Source organism: Antedon bifida, chromosome 3 (genome assembly GCF_963402885.1).
Source record: "Antedon bifida chromosome 3, ecAntBifi1.1, whole genome shotgun sequence".
In the NCBI taxonomy this organism is placed as follows: domain Eukaryota; kingdom Metazoa; phylum Echinodermata; class Crinoidea; order Comatulida; family Antedonidae; genus Antedon; species Antedon bifida.
Genome location: NC_136228.1, coordinates 7,046,202 through 7,066,398, shown reverse-complemented (window position 1 = coordinate 7,066,398; position 20,197 = coordinate 7,046,202). Strand labels below are relative to the sequence as shown.

General features: G+C 33.9%; 5 protein-coding genes across 6 annotated transcripts; all 5 read left to right on the top strand.

Moving 5' to 3' along the window:
• The first annotated feature begins 626 nt into the window (after positions 1–626).
• LOC144838107 (3'-5' exoribonuclease 1-like) lies at positions 627–1,440 on the top strand. The gene is made up of 4 exons (XM_078693465.1): positions 627–686; positions 824–943; positions 1,100–1,183; positions 1,309–1,440. Exons 2-4 carry the CDS (start codon positions 824–826, stop codon positions 1,438–1,440), a joined length of 336 nt encoding a protein of 111 aa, XP_078549591.1. The 5' UTR covers positions 627–686.
• Positions 1,441–3,635: 2,195 nt separating this feature from the next.
• On the top strand, positions 3,636–9,257 carry LOC144837179 (3'-5' exoribonuclease 1-like). Of its 2 annotated transcripts, none has more exons than XM_078692195.1 (6): positions 3,636–3,706; positions 7,612–7,731; positions 7,886–7,969; positions 8,095–8,210; positions 8,314–8,483; positions 9,098–9,257. In XM_078692195.1, exons 2-6 carry the CDS (start codon positions 7,612–7,614, stop codon positions 9,247–9,249), a joined length of 642 nt encoding a protein of 213 aa, XP_078548321.1. In that variant the 5' UTR covers positions 3,636–3,706; the 3' UTR covers positions 9,250–9,257. The 2 variants fall into 2 exon arrangements, with proteins under 2 accessions (XP_078548321.1, XP_078548320.1); XM_078692194.1 differs by lacking the exon at positions 3,636–3,706 and adding an exon at positions 7,396–7,474.
• On the top strand, positions 4,030–6,480 carry LOC144838105 (3'-5' exoribonuclease 1-like). The gene is made up of 6 exons (XM_078693464.1): positions 4,030–4,035; positions 4,305–4,424; positions 4,569–4,652; positions 5,346–5,461; positions 5,812–5,981; positions 6,106–6,480. Exons 1-6 carry the CDS (start codon positions 4,030–4,032, stop codon positions 6,255–6,257), a joined length of 648 nt encoding a protein of 215 aa, XP_078549590.1. The 3' UTR covers positions 6,258–6,480.
• A 1,441-nt stretch (positions 9,258–10,698) lies between the features above and the next one.
• LOC144837180 (3'-5' exoribonuclease 1-like) lies at positions 10,699–13,163 on the top strand. The gene is made up of 6 exons (XM_078692196.1): positions 10,699–10,823; positions 11,091–11,216; positions 11,333–11,416; positions 12,222–12,334; positions 12,499–12,668; positions 12,826–13,163. Exons 2-6 carry the CDS (start codon positions 11,091–11,093, stop codon positions 12,972–12,974), a joined length of 642 nt encoding a protein of 213 aa, XP_078548322.1. The 5' UTR covers positions 10,699–10,823; the 3' UTR covers positions 12,975–13,163.
• Positions 13,164–13,478: 315 nt separating this feature from the next.
• Positions 13,479–19,761, top strand: LOC144838623 (ubiquitin carboxyl-terminal hydrolase isozyme L5-like). The gene is made up of 11 exons (XM_078694048.1): positions 13,479–13,563; positions 14,294–14,357; positions 14,838–14,943; positions 15,175–15,300; positions 15,565–15,626; positions 16,290–16,417; positions 16,800–16,863; positions 17,338–17,452; positions 17,668–17,781; positions 18,499–18,597; positions 19,297–19,761. Exons 1-11 carry the CDS (start codon positions 13,488–13,490, stop codon positions 19,351–19,353), a joined length of 1,011 nt encoding a protein of 336 aa, XP_078550174.1. The 5' UTR covers positions 13,479–13,487; the 3' UTR covers positions 19,354–19,761.
• Positions 19,762–20,197: the final 436 nt, after the last annotated feature.

Below are 20,197 nucleotides of genomic sequence, written 5' to 3'. Positions count from 1 at the left end.
ACAATATAACAGAAGATGAGACTGACAAATCCATATCTCCATATTTCACCTTCTGCCTGTCATGAATCAATTCAATTCAATCTTGTTATTTTGGAATTTCTAGTCCATATAAAATAATACCGTACACATTTAAATAAAATGAAATACGACGCACTCTCATCTCAGAATACTATTCCATTAAACCTGGAGAGCATTGTCTCAATACATTCTATTTATTCACATTTAGTGAATAATTGGGATTTTTTTTTCATTGAATGTGATTACGTCATAGGCCTCTCCAATCAAATGTCGGGTGTACGGTGACAGTTCGGTGTTTACAATATTACGGTACTGAATGTGAATTCGGACTTTTGAGGCCTATACCAATCTATGTATAGCTACAATTTAAATAACATTTTATAAAATAGTTAGGCCTAAGTGAATCTTTTATCCCAAATGTTAAATTAATTTGTTTAGGCCTATTTTAATTGTTTAATTTTGTATTGTACCAGGTTAGGCCCAGCACACCATCTGTTGAAAGCACCTGTTAAAAGCGAAGTTGGAAATTCCAAAATTGTGAAATTTTACTAATTAAAACTATTTTAAATTATTGATGATGAAATACATTATCAATATACTATAGATAGGTGGTGATTTTTCATACGTTGGAAATTCTCAACTAAACAAGTCAACTCAACAATTTGAAAGTATGTTATTATAATATTTTGTCCAAATAGATGTAAATAGTAGATGTATTTTAATAGGAGATTTTAAAATACAACTCGTCCTTATTATTAGGTCTTTCTTAAATTTGTTGAATAATGTACAGTACGTTTTTTTTTAGATGGCTCGTTATTTTTTGGTTATTGATCTGGAGGCGACGTGTGTTTACCCGCGACAACATGACTGGCAGCCGGAGATAATCGAGATAGGGGCGATTATACTGGATTCAAGACTGAACCAAGTAGGCATTGAACTTCCATTTTGTTTGAAAAATATCTCATTAAGAGAAGACAAAACACTTGTGATATGTTCCATGACCACTACCCCTTTCTTAAGCCACTTTTGTAAACGTTTTTTTTAAAAGGTGCCTGATCGTATGTATGTGATTTTATTTCAGATCAGTGAATTTCAAGAGTTCGTTAAGCCAGTTGTAAACCCGAAATTGTCGCCGTATTGTCTGGATCTTTTGAAGATCACTCAGGTAAGCCTATTTTATTCACATCTTAAAAAACAAAAAACAGAAAACTAGTAAATCGAAAATGGCCATAAATGCACTAAGACTTAGTTTTTTCAAAGTTGAAAAGTTTACAATTGTTTTTGATTCAGGCTGATGTTGAAAATGCGGATACCTTTCCGGCGGTTTACGGACGTATGTTGTCGTGGATGGAAGCGAACAGATTGAGGCTCACTTGTTACCAAAACTTTGTCCTAGTAACTGATGGGTACGTAATGCCATAAGGCCTACTGTTGTGTACAATATGTGTGTTTATAATCGTCATTTTTTCATAAATATTTGGTAAATAACAATATTTTTTTTTTAGAATCTTTGATTGTAACCAGTATATACGCAATCAATGCAAACTGTCTGGTTTGGAGTATCCAATATGGGCTAAAAGTTTTAGCAACATAAAAAAACACTTTATGTATGCTCTGAGCACGCGCAAAACTGATGGCAGATCATTCAGCATGAGTGAAATGACAGAAACGTTAGGTATGTCGTCACTATTTATAATTATCATTATTGCGAAGTGAAAGAATAATGGTCCTGTTTCAGTATAGTTAGGACTAAATCACTTTAGACCAGTTAAATATGGCGGCAGGCCATATTTTTAAACGTGTCTTTTTATTGGGACCTCGACTCTTGTTGGTTATCATTGGTTATCATTATTATTACTAAAAAAATATTACGATTGATTGAATAAAGTTCACAAATTCACAAGAAACATAATATAAATGTATTTTGTCATTGTAGGAATTAGAATGGACGGTCAGTTACACAGAGCTTTAGATGATGCCAAGATTGTCGTGAAGATAATGAAAGGAATTCGAAGGAAGCGTCTGGGGTTTGCGTTCAATGTGAACGCACAGTTAAAGAGCAATTGGACTCTTACGTTTTTCGACTAGGTTTGCGGTTGACGGTTCGATTAATCATCATTTGTATTTTATATTTATTGTATATCTGATAAACATGTATCACATTTTATTTATTGGACACATCGTCATTTTTTTTACTTGGCAAAATAAAATTATAAAGCCCAGCAAGATTTGATTGAACAATGTATAGCTAATACACAAAGCAAAAAACTATCTTTCAACATGCGCCCTCTGTGGCAATATGTTGCCAAGTACTTCACTCAGTTTCTGAGTGCTTTCATTATTATATTGTGCGTTATTAAGAGCTACTTGGGGGTAAATGTGAGTTCACACGCGAATGACACAGTCCATCGTGCAATTCAACAGTGTCTTTATATCTGGTATCAGGTTTAATTTTGGATATTGGAAATTATGGGTAAACTATTCATTGTGGTGTAGGATCTGTATAGCCCAGATAGGCGCGGCCTCTTCTTTAAAACGAATGATTTCGGTACACCATGATAATAGTTAAATGTAAAGTATTGTCCGTCGGGAAAATCAACAGTTCTTTAGAAATGTATATACGTGGTGTGTACCGCAAACAATTTATCAACATAACAGTTAGGGGGAAATGGTGGTCATGTTACAGAGTGACATAACAGTACACTAGACTATCTGATTACTTAACCATATAAAACTCCTAGAAAGTGGGAAGCTTTTTTCCATTTCCCCCCTGGACTGATAAAGTATTGTTGTTACTCATTGCTGAAATGGAATTAATTAATACATGGTCTTCTTAATTATTTTATAATATTATTAACATAAATAACAATGCTCGGTTACAAAGTTGTTACGTAATATAATAAAACATAATAATATTATAATAATCTGTCTTGTCATTTGAAATTATTAATATTAGCAACAATAATTCGATCTTTCGCAGTTTATGAGGTAGATACATCTATCACTAAAAATACGCTGTTGACTATATCTCGATGCATGAATGAATTAGTGGACTTGTATTTGAGCTTCATTGTTCAGTATTTTTAAATCTGCTGATCCGAAAAAATGAGATATTAATGGTGGAAACAATTTCATAATGATTGTGATTCCACTTACAACGACTTTATAAGCGTTTTCCTACGACGCAAAGCAAGGACGTGCGCAGAGTAAGGACTTGCGCAAAGTTAGGACTTGCGCAAAGTAAGGACGTGCGCGAAGTATTTCACAAGCGGTGGCATCCGAACTGCTCGTGATTGATCAACTCGCGTTGTGCTATGTTGTTGTCAACTTGCGTCATTGATGGAATCTATTTATAACTTTCAAATAGAGGCGGGCCTATTTATTTCGTTTGTTTATTTATTAGTATTGTTGGTAATCAAGGTTGGTATAAGGTTGAAAGAATATTCTTTCATACCCTGAAGGGTCGATAAAGAAATAAATAAATCATTGCCATTGTCATTGTCAACCCACATAAGCCTAGGCCTACTTGTAGCCTTTGGAAATTCCCAAATTATTAGCGTCGATGAGGATATACTATAGAGTACGGTATATAAATTGACTCTCGATTGGATATTTTACACTGTTGAAAAATACTCATCAATCAAGTTTATCTGAACAAAAGTTTATTACATTATTATAGAATAAGAAGGTAGGTTATGTAAACAATTGTATTGGGAAAATTTTCAATCTAACTCATCTTCCAAATGAAAGATGATCTGAGCAGATTGTATGTTTTCTCAGACTCAACGCAAGGACGTACACGCAACGCATGCGAATTGTTGACTAATGACCACTGTTCGAATAATCAATCACTTGAGATTGGTCAAATCATTTAAGTTGCGTTTATACGTCCTTGCGATGCGTCGCTTTATTTTAGTAGTAGGCCTAACCAACCTGGAAAAATCCAAATTGGAAATTCCAAAATTATTGTGTAATGTTTTAATTATTATAGAATTATTTTGGTTATCGATGATGAAAGTCAGAGGACTATAAATTAGGTTGTGAATCGTGCGACGAGTCATTTTCATTTCTTGATTGTGTCACCTCTAAACAGAGTTGGAAGTCTCTTACATTACGGTATACTGTACAGACTAATAAATACAAAGGTAGGCTATATGGTAGTATAATTGGTTTGTTACATAGGCTACAACAATTGCTTAATAGAAATACATTCATTTTAATTTATACTGCACATCTTAAAGGTTATTTTTGTTATTAATTAATTTACAATGTCTTATTTTGTTTAGATGGCGCGCTACTTGGTTATTGATCTGGAGGCGACGTGTATTTACCCTCGACAACAGGACTGGGACGCCGAGATAATTGAAATAGGGGCGGTTATACTGGATACTGGAAGACTGAACCAAGTAGGCATTGGACTTGTTTGTTTGATTTTAAGCATTTAGATTGTAATTAAAATCATACTTGGTACCATATGACTCGCCGTCACCAACCCACCCGTCCTTCTCCTAACATCTGTATTAACGATACCAGTGTGATTCTTATTTCAGATCAGTGAATTTCAGGAGTTTGTTAAGCCAGTTGTAAACCCGATATTATCGCCGTATTGTCTGGATCTTTTGAAGATCACTCAGGTAAGAAATGAACATTTTATCCATACTTTATCCATACTTCCCGTCTCTTAGTGGTAGATTTTAAAAGGGCCAAAAAAGATAAAGGCCCGAGTCCCGTGTTCATTCTGAACGTAGGGAAATAAGATGTAAGGAGCTCATTGTACTAACCTCGGCATTGGTGATGTACCTCCCATGTACTCGTTTACAGCTGAGTGGACTGGGAGTTGTCGGGAATTGAACCCGGGTCTCTCTGTATGACAGTTTGTTTGTTTGTTTTTTATTGATTTCCACACAAAATGAATATGGTAATTAAGTAACAACAATATGTATATATAAGAAAGATGTGTGGCTGGTGGGCAAATAAGTTCAAAAAACTTTAAGGCTTACCCACCAGAAAAGATACATAAACATATAAATCAAGTATGACGAGTAAGATATACATAGTAAGAATATAAAATAAGAAGTAAAAAGACATAAATAAAATTAAAAAAAATTTAAAAGTAAATAAATAAAAAAAAACCAATAGTATAAATTATTAAATAAATGAATCATAAGTGTTTAAATTTAGCATTTGCTTAAGTAATAATAAGTTACGTAGTATTTAAGTTCAGTCAAGTGTCCTAGCCACTCGGTCTAGATAATACAAATTTTAAAAAGTTAATTAAAATCAAATGTGTTTTCTTGAGGTTGATATTTATCATTTTATTCTGCAAGGGTGATGTTGATACCGCAGATACATTTCTGACGGTTTATGGGCGGATGTTGACGTGGATGGAAGCGAACGGATTAAAGCTCACTGGCTACCAAAACTTTGTTCTCGTCACAGACGGGTAAGCTTAAGGTTTATCTGTAACTTAGGCCTAGCCCAACCGCAATTACACCTAAATAAATACATTAATAATATTGACCGAATAATGTGACCATTTTGTAACATCATCAGTTGAAAAAAAATTATTAAATGATGATAGAAATTCAATTTTCATTTTGAGTCTATTTTACTAAAGTAGGCCTAGATACATGGATTAAACGTGTTATGCTATGTTCATAATGTTGTGTTGTGTTCAATGTGATGTTACAATGTCATTATGTTTATGTAATGTTGTATGCTATAGTTTTTTCTGACTCTTGTGGCAACCCACAGGGATGTTTTTAATTTCAATATATTTGTTCTTTTTTTAAGAATCTTTGATTGTAATCAGTGGATACGTAATCAATGCAAAATCTCTGAAATTGAATATCCGGGATGGGCTAAAAGCTTTAGCAACATAAAGAAACACTTTATGTATGCTCTGCGCACGCGCAAAGCTGACCGCAGCTCTTTTACCATCAATGAAATGACGGAGAAGCTAGGTAGGTCTAATGCTCTGTCTACACTATCAAACTTGACATGATGATGTCATATCACTACCATATTTGGAAAATAAAAAATATAGTGCGGTGTCAATATTTGCTAAACGTATTTGTTTATTTATAGGAATTAAGATAGACGGTCAGCTACACAGAGCTTTAGATGATGCCAAGATTGTCGTGAAGATTATGAAAGGCATCAGAGGAAAACGTTCAAATTTTCGTTTCGATGTGAATGCTCAACTAAAGCGTGAATGGACCATGACGTTTTACGAATAAAATATTTGCGGTAACACCACGTAATAAAGATCGTTCGACGTTTCGATTAATGTTTGTTAGTGCCTCGATCTAATAAACTCTGGTCGGACAAATAGTCGTTTACTAACTTTATACGTATATATATATAGTCAGTCTAGAATTATTATGCCTAATTATAGACTGGCATACATATATAATATATATCATAGTATTGTATTGTATAAATAGTGTATTGAATTGATTACTGGAGTACAGTACTAATTGAAATTGTTTTATTGATGACTACATTCTAATATCAAATGATAAATAAATGTGATGTTGACATGACGTCATGTTTATTGATTGCCGATGATGTATTGGTGTTGGGAAATCGAGGGAGATTCTGAGCTGCTCGATGACGTCATCAAGTTCGACATACGCAGCATGAAATTGGACGGATGATTTCATTCGAATTGTAGTTTATGATTTGTCAAATTAATCTCCCTTAGCAGAAACACAGAAAAAACGACATTATTGGAATTTCCAGTGTAGGCCTAATAGTGATATCGGTGAAACAATATAACAGAAGATGAGACTGATAAATCCATATCTCCATATTTCACCTTCTGCCTGTCATGAATCAATTCAATTCAATCTTGTTATTTTGGAATTTCTAGTCCATATAAAATAATACCGTACACATTTAAATAAAATGAAATACGACGCACTCTCATCTCAGAATACTATTCCATTAAACCTGGAGAGCATTGTCTCAATACATTCTATTTATTCACATTTAGTGAATAATTGGGATTTTTTTTCATTGACTGTGATTACGTCATAGGCCTCTCCAATCAAATGTCGGGTGTACGGTGACAGTTCGGTGTTTACAATATTACGGTACTGAATGTGAATTCGGACTTTTGAGGCCTATACCAATCTATGTATAGCTACAATTTAAATAACATTTTATAAAATAGTTAGGCCTAAGTGAATCTTTTATCCCAAATGTTAAATTAATTTGTTTAGGCCTATTTTAATTGTTTAATTTTGTATTGTACCAGGTTAGGCCCAGCACACCATCTGTTGAAAGCACCTGTTAAAAGCGAAGTTGGAAATTCCAAAATTGTGAAATTTTACTAATTAAAACTATTTTAAATTATTGATGATGAAATACATTATCAATATACTATAGATAGGTGGTGATTTTTCATACGTTGGAAATTCTCAACTAAACAAGTCAACTCAACAATTTGAAAGTATGTTATTATAATATTTTGTCCAAATAGATGTAAATAGGAGATGTATTTTAATAGGAGATTTTAAAATACAACTCGTCCTTATTATTATGTCTTTCTTAAATTTGTTGAATAATGTACAGTACGTTTTTTTTTAGATGGCTCGTTATTTTTTGGTTATTGATCTGGAGGCGACGTGTGTTTACCCGCGACAACATGACTGGCAGCCGGAGATAATCGAGATAGGGGCGATTATACTGGATTCAAGACTGAACCAAGTAGGCATTGAACTTCTATTTTGTGAAAAATATCTCATTAAGAGAAGACAAAACACTTGTGATATGTTCCATGACCACTACCCCTTTCTTAAGCCACTTTTTTAAACGTTTTTTTTAAAAGGTGCCTCATCGTATGTATGTGATTTTATTTCAGATCAGTGAATTTCAAGAGTTCGTTAAGCCAGTTGTAAACCCGAAATTGTCGCCGTATTGTCTGGATCTTTTGAAGATCACTCAGGTAAGCCTATTTTATTCACATCTTAAAAAACAAAAAACAGAAAACTAGTAAATCGAAAAGGGCCATAAATGCACTAAGACTTAGTTTTTTCAAAGTTGAAAAGTTTACAATTGTTTTTGATTCAGGCTGATGTTGAAAATGCGGATACCTTTCCGGCGGTTTACGGACGTATGTTGTCGTGGATGGAAGCGAACAGATTGAGGCTCACTTGTTACCAAAACTTTGTCCTAGTAACTGACGGGTACGTAATGCCATAAGGCCTACTGTTGTATTCAATATGTATGTTTAATCGTCATTTTTTTTTATAAATATTTGGTAAATAACAATATTTTGGTTTTTTTTAGAATCTTTGATTGTAACCAGTATATACGCAATCAATGCAAACTGTCTGGTTTGGAGTATCCAATATGGGCTAAAAGTTTTAGCAACATAAAAAAACACTTTATGTATGCTCTGAGCACGCGCAAAACTGATGGCAGATCATTCAGCATGAGTGAAATGACAGAAACGTTAGGTATGTCGTCACTATTTATAATTATCATTATTATTAGTATTTATTCAGGCAAAAGATAGTCACTAGCTGCCAGGAAAGCACAAAAGCAGCCTAAGCCACTATCACCAATTAGGTGTGTACCTCCAACCAGTGACTAATAATTACAAATAATATATATAATATAGATGATGATAAAGTTAATATTTAAAAGAATAACTCAATTATATTAAGCCTATAGTTTATATATTTAAATGCTAAATTAAATTATAAATAAACAACTATAAAATAAAATTATTTTTAATTTACATTAAAATATGTTAATAATAAATTAAAGTCAAAGTACTGTAATATTTCTCCCAATTGTTTATTAACTTAATCAACGGGTAAGTAATGTTCCCGTTATTATTGCGAAGTGAAAGAATAATGGACCTGTTTCAGTATAGTTAGGACTAAATCAATTTAGACCAGTTAGATATGGCGGCAGGCTATATATTTCAACGTGTCTTTTTATTGGGACCTCGACTCTTGTTGGTTATCATTGGTTATCATTATTATTACTAAAACATATTACGATTGATTGAATAACGTTCACAAATTTACAAGAAACATAATATAAATGTATTTTGTCATTGTAGGAATTAGAATGGACGGTCAGTTACACAGAGCTTTAGATGATGCCAAGATTGTCGTCAAGATAATGAAAGGAATTCGAAGGAAGCGTCTGGGGTTTGCGTTCAATGTGAACGCACAGTTAAAGAGCAATTGGACTCTTACGTTTTTCGACTAGGTTTGCGGTAACACCACGTAAAAAAACGTATTGACGGTTCGATTAATCATCATTTGTATATTATATTTATTGTATATCTGATAAACATGTATCACATTTTATTTCATTCTAATTGGACACATCGTCCTTTTTTTTACTTGGCAAAATAAAATTATAAAGCCCAGCAGGATTTGATTGAACAATGTATAGCTAATACACAAAGCAAAAAACTTTCTTTCAACATGCGCCCTCTGTGGCAATATGTTGCCAAGTACTTCACTCAGTTTCTGAGTGCTTTCATTATTATATTGTGCGTTATTAAGAGCTACTTGGGGGTAAATGTGAGTTTACACGCGAATGACACAGTCCATCGTGCAATTCAACAGTGTCTTTATATCTGGTATCAGGTTTAATTTTGGATATTGGAAATTATGGGTAAACTATTCATTGTGGTGAATGATTTCGGTACACCATGATAATAGTTAAATGTAAAGTATTGTCCGTCGGGAAACTCAACAGTTCTTTAGAAATGTATATACGTGGTGTGTACCGCAAACTATATCAACATAACAGTTAGGGAGAAATGGTGGTCATGTTACAGAGTGACATAACAGTACACTAGACTATCTGATTACTTAACCATATAAAACTCCTAGAAAGTGGGAAGCTTTTTTCCATTTTCCCCCTGGACTGATAAAGTATTGTTGTTACTCATTGCTGAAATGGAATTAATTAATACATGGTCTACTTAATTATTTTATAATATTATTAACATAAATAACAATGCTCGGTTACAAAGTTGTTACGTAATATAATAAAACATAATAATATTATAATAATCTGTCTTGTCATTTGAAATTATTAATATTAGCAACAATAATTCGATCTTTCGCAGTTTATGAGGTAGATACATCTATCACTAAAAATACGCTGTTGACTATATCTCGATGCATGAATGAATTTGTGGACTTGTATTTGAGCTTCATTGTTCAGTATTTTTAAATCTGCTGATCCGAAAAAATGAGATATTAATGGTGGAAACAATTTTATAATGATTGTGATTCCACTTACAACGACTTTATAAGCGTTTTCCTACGACGCAAAGCAAGGACGTGCGCAAAGCAAGGACGTGCGCAAAGTAAGGACGTGCGCGAAGTATTTCACAAGCGGTGGCATCCGAACTGCTCGTGATTGATCAACTCGCGTTGTGCTATGTTGTTGTCAACTTGCGTCATTGATGGAATCTATTTATAACTTTCAAATAGAGGCCGGCCTATTTATTTCGTTTGTTTATTTATTAGTATTGTTGGTAATCAAGGTTGGTATAAGGTTGAAAGAATATTCATTCATACCCTGAAGGGTCGATAAAGAAATAAATAAATCATTGCCATTGTCATTGTCAACCCACATAAGCCTAGGCCTACTTCTTGTAGCCTTTGGAAATTCCCAAATTATTAGCGTTGATGAGGATATAGGCCTACTATAGAGTACGGTATATAAATTGACTCTCGATTGGATATTTTACACTGTTGAAAAATACTCATCAATCAAGTTTATCTGAACAAAAGTTTATTACATTAATATAGAATAAGAAGGTAGGTTATGTAAACAATTGTATTGGGAAAATTTTCAATCTAACTCATCTTCCAAATGAAAGATGATCCGAGCAGATTGTATGTTTTCTCAGACTCAACGCAAGGACGTACGCGCAACGCATGCGAATTGTTGACTAATGACAAGCCACTGTTCGAATAATCAATCACTTGAGATTGGTCGATTCACTTACGTTGCGTTTATACGTCCTTGCGATGCGTCGCTAGTGAGAACCAAGCTTTAATGAAATCTAAAATCTTTTTGTTTAGATGGTTCGCTATAAGTTTCTAGTTATTGATCTGGAGGCGACGTGTAATCAACCTCCGCAGCCAGACTGGGACCCGGAGATTACTGAGATCATCGGGGCAGTCATACTGGATTCAAGACTGAATCAAGTAAGACTTAATGTTTGCTTTAAATATTTTAATGAAAATACAAGCATAAAGCACAGGTTCTTTCCATATGACGGACGACCTCCCACTTACCATTTTTAGAATGATTTTTTCTTCAGATCAGTGAATTTCAGGAGTTTGTTAAGCCAGTTGTAAACCCGCAATTGTCGCCGTTTTGTCTGGATCTTTTGAAGATCACACAGGTAAGCCAAGGCATTGTATATCGCTGTATATATAAACTAAACAATGCTAGCATTTATGATTATATACATAAATATATCGATTTATTCATTATGTTATTGTCATTTGAAATCACGACAATGTATATAGTTAAGTTGATACCACTGCATCATACGTTTCCAAATGTAGGTACTCGTATCCAAAACAAACTCCACCAAGGTGTCTTCTTATGACTCTGTCTACACTTTCGAACTAGTTTGACAAAAATGTGTGATGTGCCCAATTATGGTAGTGATATGCTCATTATGGTAGTGATATGACATCTTCATGACCATATATGGGCACATCACATTTTTTATCACATAAAGTTTGATAGTGTAGACAGAGCTTTAAAGACAAGACGCCCATGTGCTTTGCCACAACATTTAACTTACTTATAAATAATAATAAAAGAAAAAGTAAAAAATAAATACCTCTACTCATTGCAGTCGATCAGCTTCCTTTGTTTTGCCCCTTTTCTGTTTGTGTCTTGTGTTCAGTATTTGTGTGTTTGTTTTTGTTGTGTTACTGCATATGAAAGTGTATTATTATTAATAGTTATGGCCTGCCCAACACAGGTTTCTCTTGATTTTTTCTTTTGATTTTACTTTTTGTGACTTTCAAAACGTAAAGAAATTTATTACCATTTGTTTATACACTTCTTTCTTTTCTAGTCTGTTTTATTTTCATATAATATTTGTAAATTGAAAGATTGCTATTTTTATTTGAAAGAAATAAATGTTAACTTTATTGATTGATGATTTGTAGTGGACATTGCTCTTTTTTCAGGATGACGTTGATAATGCGGATACATTTCCAGAGGTTTATAGTCAGATGTTGGCGTGGATGAGAAGTAGCGGATTGCTCATCGAAGACAAAAACTTCATTCTAGTCACAGACGGGTAATAATTTAACTCTACATTCAAATGCTTGTCTTAAATTTACATATTCGTTAACTTCATGAAATATTTAAAAGTAAGTTATTAATAATTTATATTAATTGATTTATTATATATATTAGTATCGTGGAATTATTATAATTTACTTTATCTTTTTTTCTCTCCAGAGTCTTTGATTGTAACCAGTGGTTACAACATCAATGCAAACTCTCTGAAATCGAATATCCAAGATGGGCTAACAGTTTTAGCAACATAAAAAAACACTTTATGTATGCTGTGCGCACGCGCAAATCTGACCGCAGCTCCTTTACCATCAATGCAATGACAAAGAGGCTAGGTATGTGATGTCTTCTTGTAGTTGCAATATCATCGCTTCAAAAGATTAGGTATAGCGTTTTGCTATCCGCTGATAATAGACACCAATAAAATGATGTTTAAAACAAACTATTACTAAAATGTTTGTTAAAGTAACGTAGAGGTTTTATTTAATTTAGGAATTGAAATGGACGGTCAGCTACACAGAGCTTTAGATGATGCCAAGATTATCGTGAAGATTATGAAAGGTATTCGAGGAAAACGTCCGGAGTTTGCATTCAGTACCAATGAGCGATTCAATCGGAAATGGACATTAAAGTTTTTCTAATAAATATTTTTCGGTAAACACATACGTTACAGTTCATCCAATGGTTCAATGTTTTGAAATACTACTCGTTAATGACGGAACTTCTTTCTGTAGCCTAAACGTAATATATTATAGTAAGGTGTACATTTTTAATATGAGTAATTCGTTGTGTACCGCAAGCATATGTCTAATAATTATTCTTCACACCATTTAGGCATAGAGTATAATATAATATAATTATAATTGCTCATGTTGTAGGCCCTAATCATCATGATCCGGCCCGGCAATCGTAATCAAGTATCATAATATTTCATGACTAATGTAAATTTTATTGAATAAAATTTAGAAATTTGGTACATTTTTAAGTTGATTTATTTGTTAAGATTGTATTCTAAGCATGTTCAAACTTTTGGTAGTAATACATAAATTACATTATGAATAAAATTGTGACGTTTTGATGATGATGATGGATGATGATGGTATGATGGATTTGCGATATGATTATAGGTGGCGCACTCTACAAAAACATTCAAAATGTCGGCAGCAGCGGGAGATTGGTGTCTGATTGAAAGTGATCCTGGTGTATTTACTGAATTAATCAAAGGATTTGGTAAGTGCACATATATTTTTGTCTTCTATTAATGTTAGTATATATGCAAACAGGGATCCCGCAAACAGTTTCTTACCTTAAGCACTGACCGAGATAAATAGTATATATGCTAGGCCAGGAAGGCAGCAGAAGAAGTATGCATCATCATCTTCTTGATGATGGCACACGCACGAGCTCATACTTATACTTACTATACACACTACAGTTGGCCTACCTTGCTAGGCCTAGCTTATGATATTTGGGCTAGGCATAATGACATGTATTGTGCCATATTCCTTTATTCTGGCACTATTCTATTCTGTATGTCAAATGTATTAGGCCATACTTTCCATGCACTGCTTCTTCAAAAAGAAGAAAGGGCAGGCTCTTCTTTTTAATTTAATAATAATAGTATTTGACTTTGTTGGTTCAATTAATACTATTAGTATTAGGTTAGGCTAGGGTACTTACCTTAAATGATGCTTACCTTAAGTGAAATAAGGAGGCAAAGAGTATTCCTCGTATAGGCTGCCTCCTCTCATCATAGTGTTTCTTTATGTGTAATAGTCATATGTAGTTTGAAAGTGTTAAGTGTTGGGCTTGAAACAATGTGATAGGTACTGCACTGTATGTAGTCTACATGAACGCTAATACTATTATTATATCTAAATGAATATCATTTTAATATAATATTTCATTAACAATAACATTCATCAAAATATACAATTATTTAATTACTTACTTTTTACAGGAACCACTGGTGTCCAAGTAGAAGAAATATGGAGTTTAGATGAAACAAGTTTTGCAGACTTAAAGTGAATACATTTATAATTTATTCAAACAAATTGTAATCACTCCCATTTAATAGCTTTAGTAGAGTTCTTTCTTTGATATATGTATCATAAACACATGGAATTCTTTACCTTACCACATAAGGTTTATCGCAAATACCTTGATTTCGCGAGAAACGTCATTGCACAATGCATGATGGAAAGGGTTTGGGAGCAATAGCCCCACCGTATAATACAAACTGTATATACTGGTGGTGGCGCTATTGCTCCCAAAACCTTCCCATTATGCATCGCTCACGCAATTTGCAATAAACCTTATTGTTTCAAGCCCAACACTCAACACTTTCAAATGAACATAATGACTCACACATAAACACTATGAGAGGAGGCAGCCTATACGAGTAAAACTCTTTGCCTCCCTGTTTCACTTAAGACAACATTAATTAATAGACCAATTAATTATTAGGTTTTGTCTTACTTTCATTTTATTTCTCTTCTTAACAGACCAGTACATGGATTAATTTTTCTTTTTAAGTGGAAGCCAGGGATCGAAGGAGCAGGGAGCATTGTAAGAGATGACCGACTCAACACAATCTTTTTTGCTAAACAGGTAAACAGAACTGAGTAGCATATTAATTTTTGCTTTGTAAACTCTATTTACCGTGTTTGTAATCTAAGTCTCATTTGAGAGTGGAGTTGAAAGAATCGTGAGTTACAACCCTGGTATTAGATCAGGATTGAACCCTGGACCTTGGGATTGGAAGGCAGAAGCATGTTAACCACCAAGCTACCACTAAGGCTTCACACTATTTTATGTTCACATTCCATATATTTGTTTTAGGTTATTAACAATGCGTGTGCGACTCAAGCCATCTTAAGCATCCTGCTCAACTGTAAGCACAAAGATTTCAACCTAGGCCCTACACTGACAGACTTCAAGCAATTCTCACAGTCATTTGACCCCACTGTAAGTTAATAAGAACATATATTTTGACCTTTCTAGATGTATACATTTTAAATGGTTTGAGAAACTATATCATACTTGGAAATGCTGACCACATCGTCTGTGTTTCTATCATTACATAACTTGGCATACCATGTCATAGGTCATCAACAATTATTTCATTTTATGTTTTATACACATACAGTATTTATACTTTAAATGGATCTTTCTGAACTCTAGAACTGTCCAGATTTTAATAAGTTGTTTCCTTTTTATTCTCTCTTCTAGATGAAAGGTTTGAGTATCAGTAACTCAGACACTATTAAACAAGTGCACAACAGCTTTTCAAGGTACAGTATTTAATTCTACATATAAAAAAAACATCCATCTTACTACCGTAAAACAATAAGTTTGTAAATGTATTCTCGAATAAAAGCCCATCTCGAAATGGAGCCCACCCAAGAGTCCTAAATAAGAAAGAGCCCTTATTTTCGAGGTTTTATGGTATTTTAATTAAATACGTCTTAAAATCATCTTCATTTAGCAATTATTACAAAATAAAATACTTATTGATATCCTGACCTCTTGGCCTTTACTTCCACCCCTTCACCTATTGATATGACCTCTTCTTGACCTTTCCTTCACCCCTTCACCTATCGATAGCCTGACCTCTTCTTGATCGTTACTTCCACCCCCTTCACCTATTGATATCGTGACCTCTTGACCTTTACTTCCACCCCTTCACTTATTGATGTCCAGACCTCTTCTTGACCTTTACTTCCACTCCCTTCACCTGTTGATATCCTGACCTCTTCTTGACCTTTACTTCCACCCCTTCACCTGTTGATATCCTGACCTCTTCTTGACCCTTACTTCCACCCCTTCACCTGTTGATATCCTGACCTCTTCTTGACCCTTACTTCCACCCCTTCACCTGTTGATATCCTGATCTCTTCTTGGCCTTTACTTCCACCCCTTCATTCAATCCAATATTTATTTGTTGTTTTTCCTAGGCAACAGATGTTTGAGTTTGACAAGAGTATGTCTAAAGATTCTGATGCGTTCCATTTTGTGGGTTTCATGCCGATTGATGGTAGACTCTATGAGCTGGATGGGTTAAAAGATGGCCCAATAGACTTAGGTAAGACAAACATTGTTTTATACAAACTAATGGTAGTCAGAATCTCCCCAGTCTGATCAATGCAATCAACAAAAGGACTCCGAGCTCGCCTTGCCAACATAAAAACTCGTAACAGTCCTTTGATCTTATGTCTGGCTGCGACAAATACCAACAGTACTGTACTAGTTACACATTTTCCGTGGTGGACAGTGTCTATGTTAAGGGGTGTGGAACTGATCATGTTTGCAGCCACAGATAAACCCTTTGATCTCACGAGATCAGCATCCTGTTGTTGGATTCCCTTTGTCTGATTTCAATGAACTTAGGTTGTGTTCTTACAACATATACATGCTAGATTGCCATAATGGATTTATTGAATGACATTATTTTGTATATATTTAAGGAAAATGTGACCAAGATGATTGGTTGAAAACAGCGACGCCAGCAATTGAAGAAAGAATTAGCAAGTAAGATTTTGATAATAAGTCTTTGTCTATGTAGAGCATCTTGTGTATATGTTTGTCTTATATGTTCTAGTGCAGTATATGGAGAGCCATCTCGATAGTGCTTTGCACTCATGGCAATCCTCAGGGTGCTGCACCGCTGTGTTGTCATGTATGTGTGCCTGAAAATTAAATAAAATAAATAAATAAATAAATAAATAGGTGTAGATCATATAAATACTCATTAGTCAACTCTGCCAATACCGGATTCTCTAAAAATCCAAACCAGACATTTCTTAAGGTACAGCACAAAAAGTCCCAAATTAATTTTCACAAGTAAAAACATATTCGGAATGCCAGACTTTCCTGAAAACCAGACATACTGTGTTAGGCTAGCCCAAGTGTGTCCGCTATTAGGAGAGTTGACTGTATATTATTTTCTTATAACATTGAACATTACAAAATATATGATTTTAATATTAAATTATGTTCATTTAGGTATAATGCTGAAGAAATACATTTCAACTTGATGGCCATAGTGTCAGATCTTAAGATGGTGTATGAACAAAAACTAAGCCAACTTGCAGAGAAATTGAATGACAAACAGAATGAGGTAAGGATAGACTTGGTAGGTTGTAAACAACATAGGAGTTCAAAGGTCAACATTTAGCAATGTGTGTAGCGGTGTATAAGGCTCTGTCTACACTATCAAACTTTATGTGACGATGATGTCATATCACAACCATAATTATTTGGGCACATCACACTTTTTCCACTGATAGTGTAGACAGAGCTTTAGATTTTAAAATGTCTGATCTTCTTTTTAAGCCTGAAGACATGGAAACGGACAATACTGAGTCATTAGTATGTAACATGGAAGCAGAGATGGCTCGGCTACAAGAAAAAATTGAACAAGAAAATAAAAAAATGCAACAATATCAAGTAAGTGTGGTCTAAAAATAACTTTAACTGGACTTTTTGGAATTCAGTAGCTCAAAGTGGTAATTTTGTGATTTGGAATAAAATAATATAACAACATCATCTATTTATAACTAAACGATATTTAAATGTGTATATAAAATTAATAATGAATTAACTAATTCAACACATATCAAACTAATATACATTATACAAAATCAATAAATCAAACTATTTACACTATTGTTAAACATCGTATAATCTATTTCTAATAAAAATGTTCAAACTTCTATAAACTGAAGCTGAAGTGTAGTCATGTCCTGGGACCACACTCTATTAGTCACCACGGATAGACTTTCTTCATCAGTGCTTCTATGAATGGATGACTTTTGGAAGCAGGAACGCTAGTAGACCATACCCAGTACCGTTTTGATTCCGATCATTCAGGAATTTTTCTTCATGAGGCTTAGAGAGTGAAGTAGAAAAAGCCAGGGTAATTCATGACTGTTTCTACTCCACTCCAGAAGCCAGTGAGAAGTGAGACTTAGTTCATATATTAGTGTATAGTTTATCCATCCCATAAGAGTTACTTGCTGTTGGATATGTATGAAATAAAAAATAAAAAAAACATTAGGAAGTAATTGTTCACATTCACAGGTTGAAATGATAAAAATGTTGTGATTTGGAATTATATCTATGTTATATTAACATTAGGGAGTAATTATTGTATTACTTTTTCAGGTTGAAAACATTAGACGAAAACATAATTACTTACCACTAATCATGGAACTATTACAAGTGTTAGCAGATAAGGATAAACTTGTACCACTTGTTCAGAAGGTGAGCGTTAAAAGAACTTAAGTCAACTCTCAAAATGCTAAACACAGAGCATTAGCAACTCTACTTAAGGCCATTTACACAGACGAGCGGTAATGGCAAGCGGAAAATCGCATAGCTTCTCCCACGTAGAATCTGTATCTATCCTGAATGGAAACCGCCCGTCACCCTCTGCGTTGTGTGTAAATGGTCATAAGGAATATCACAGATTCTATATTTTTATTACCGTTACCGCTCGTCTGTGTAAATTCGCCTTTAAAGTGGTGCAGTTGCTAGAGGAAATCTTGGAGTGGTAGACAGTGAGGGGCAGTTGTGGTACGGACCAATTGTCCCTATTTTTAATATACTATTATTCATTGATGTGAAGATTAATCTAAAAAAAAATGTAGTCCGCTTGTAACCAGACCAACTGTACTGGTGTTTACGTCCATGGGACACCATAAAGCTCTGTCTAGACTATCAAATTTTATGTGACAAAAAAATGTGATGTGCCCATATATAGAAACGATGATGTCATATCACTACTGTATTTGGGCATATCACTACCATATTTGGGCACATCACACTTTTTGATAGTGTAGACAGAGCTTTAAATATAGCATAATGAAAGACATGTTTGAATATGTCAAATGAATTATATCACTATAAAATTTTACAAATGTATTTTCATGAATAACATGATTTCAAATTGGTATTTTTCAGGCCAAGGAAAAAGCAGCCCAGAAAGAAGAGGCTAAGAAAAAAGAGAGTGTCAAGTGAGGGCAGCAAAGCATTCACTGACTGTATATTCAACGTTTTGATTTTCTGTAAAAGAACTAAATCAAGTCTAACTTTAAAGTTTTAAGCGCTCGTCCTGAGCCCTAACTTGAATGCTACGTTTCATTGGCCTTGTTTATACCATCCATTTCATCAGCTTAATGATACTTTTACGAAAGTTTAAGTCATGTTTTTTATTTCTTATCACTAGCTATCTTCTACTTGATAAACTTATTGCTACTCCAACATCCAGGTCTCTTGATAGATTGTTATGTCTTAAAATAACTTCATTGGCTTCATCTTTCAACTGTTGATATGAAACTTTCTTTCCAAAGTCTTGCTGTGTTAATAAAAAACAAATTGTTTTGGTTGATATGGTATTATGAATAAACATTTAAAATCTTAAATCTTCATTTAATATTTTTCTTTTTAGTAGACAGCATAGGAGTAATTCCATAACCGATTTATTTCAATACACACATTTATAATTTTTTTTCAAATTCCAAATAAATCCTTATCATTTGATCGCGTATCATAATATATTTTGCATAGCATCCTAGATACAACACTGAATAATCACCTTTTGTACTTGGGATATGTGACTCCATTTTCAAGGTCACAGGAAGTGATCAAATTTTAGTCAAGTGCATCTATTGTATTCAAATTGGACAAAACACGAATAGTATACCATTTTGGAGGTTCATAAATGTTATGGTTACATAAGTTAAGTTACATAATCAACTTGACCTTTTCCCCGCTTGCACTTCTTTACTACACTCTACCTCTGCATTTTACCTACTCGGTACTCCATGCACCTCAAGGTTAGACCTGCCTGGCTCTCTCACCA

Coding starts and splice junctions, on each gene's coding strand:
- LOC144838107 (XM_078693465.1), top strand. CDS start 824: ATGGCTCGTTATTTTTTGGTTATTGATCTGGAGGCGACGTGTGTTTAC. Junction 944..1,099: donor TGGATTCAAGACTGAACCAA/GTAGGCATTGAA, acceptor ATTTTATTTCAG/ATCAGTGAATTTCAAGAGTT. Junction 1,184..1,308: donor ATCTTTTGAAGATCACTCAG/GTAAGCCTATTT, acceptor TTTTTGATTCAG/GCTGATGTTGAAAATGCGGA.
- LOC144838105 (XM_078693464.1), top strand. Junction 4,653..5,345: donor ATCTTTTGAAGATCACTCAG/GTAAGAAATGAA, acceptor TTATTCTGCAAG/GGTGATGTTGATACCGCAGA. Junction 5,462..5,811: donor TTTGTTCTCGTCACAGACGG/GTAAGCTTAAGG, acceptor TCTTTTTTTAAG/AATCTTTGATTGTAATCAGT.
- LOC144837179 (XM_078692195.1), top strand. CDS start 7,612: ATGGCTCGTTATTTTTTGGTTATTGATCTGGAGGCGACGTGTGTTTAC. Junction 7,970..8,094: donor ATCTTTTGAAGATCACTCAG/GTAAGCCTATTT, acceptor TTTTTGATTCAG/GCTGATGTTGAAAATGCGGA. Junction 8,211..8,313: donor TTTGTCCTAGTAACTGACGG/GTACGTAATGCC, acceptor GGTTTTTTTTAG/AATCTTTGATTGTAACCAGT.
- LOC144837180 (XM_078692196.1), top strand. CDS start 11,091: ATGGTTCGCTATAAGTTTCTAGTTATTGATCTGGAGGCGACGTGTAAT. Junction 11,417..12,221: donor ATCTTTTGAAGATCACACAG/GTAAGCCAAGGC, acceptor CTCTTTTTTCAG/GATGACGTTGATAATGCGGA. Junction 12,669..12,825: donor TGCAATGACAAAGAGGCTAG/GTATGTGATGTC, acceptor TATTTAATTTAG/GAATTGAAATGGACGGTCAG.
- LOC144838623 (XM_078694048.1), top strand. CDS start 13,488: ATGTCGGCAGCAGCGGGAGATTGGTGTCTGATTGAAAGTGATCCTGGT. Junction 14,944..15,174: donor CAATCTTTTTTGCTAAACAG/GTAAACAGAACT, acceptor TATTTGTTTTAG/GTTATTAACAATGCGTGTGC. Junction 16,418..16,799: donor AGATGGCCCAATAGACTTAG/GTAAGACAAACA, acceptor TATATATTTAAG/GAAAATGTGACCAAGATGAT.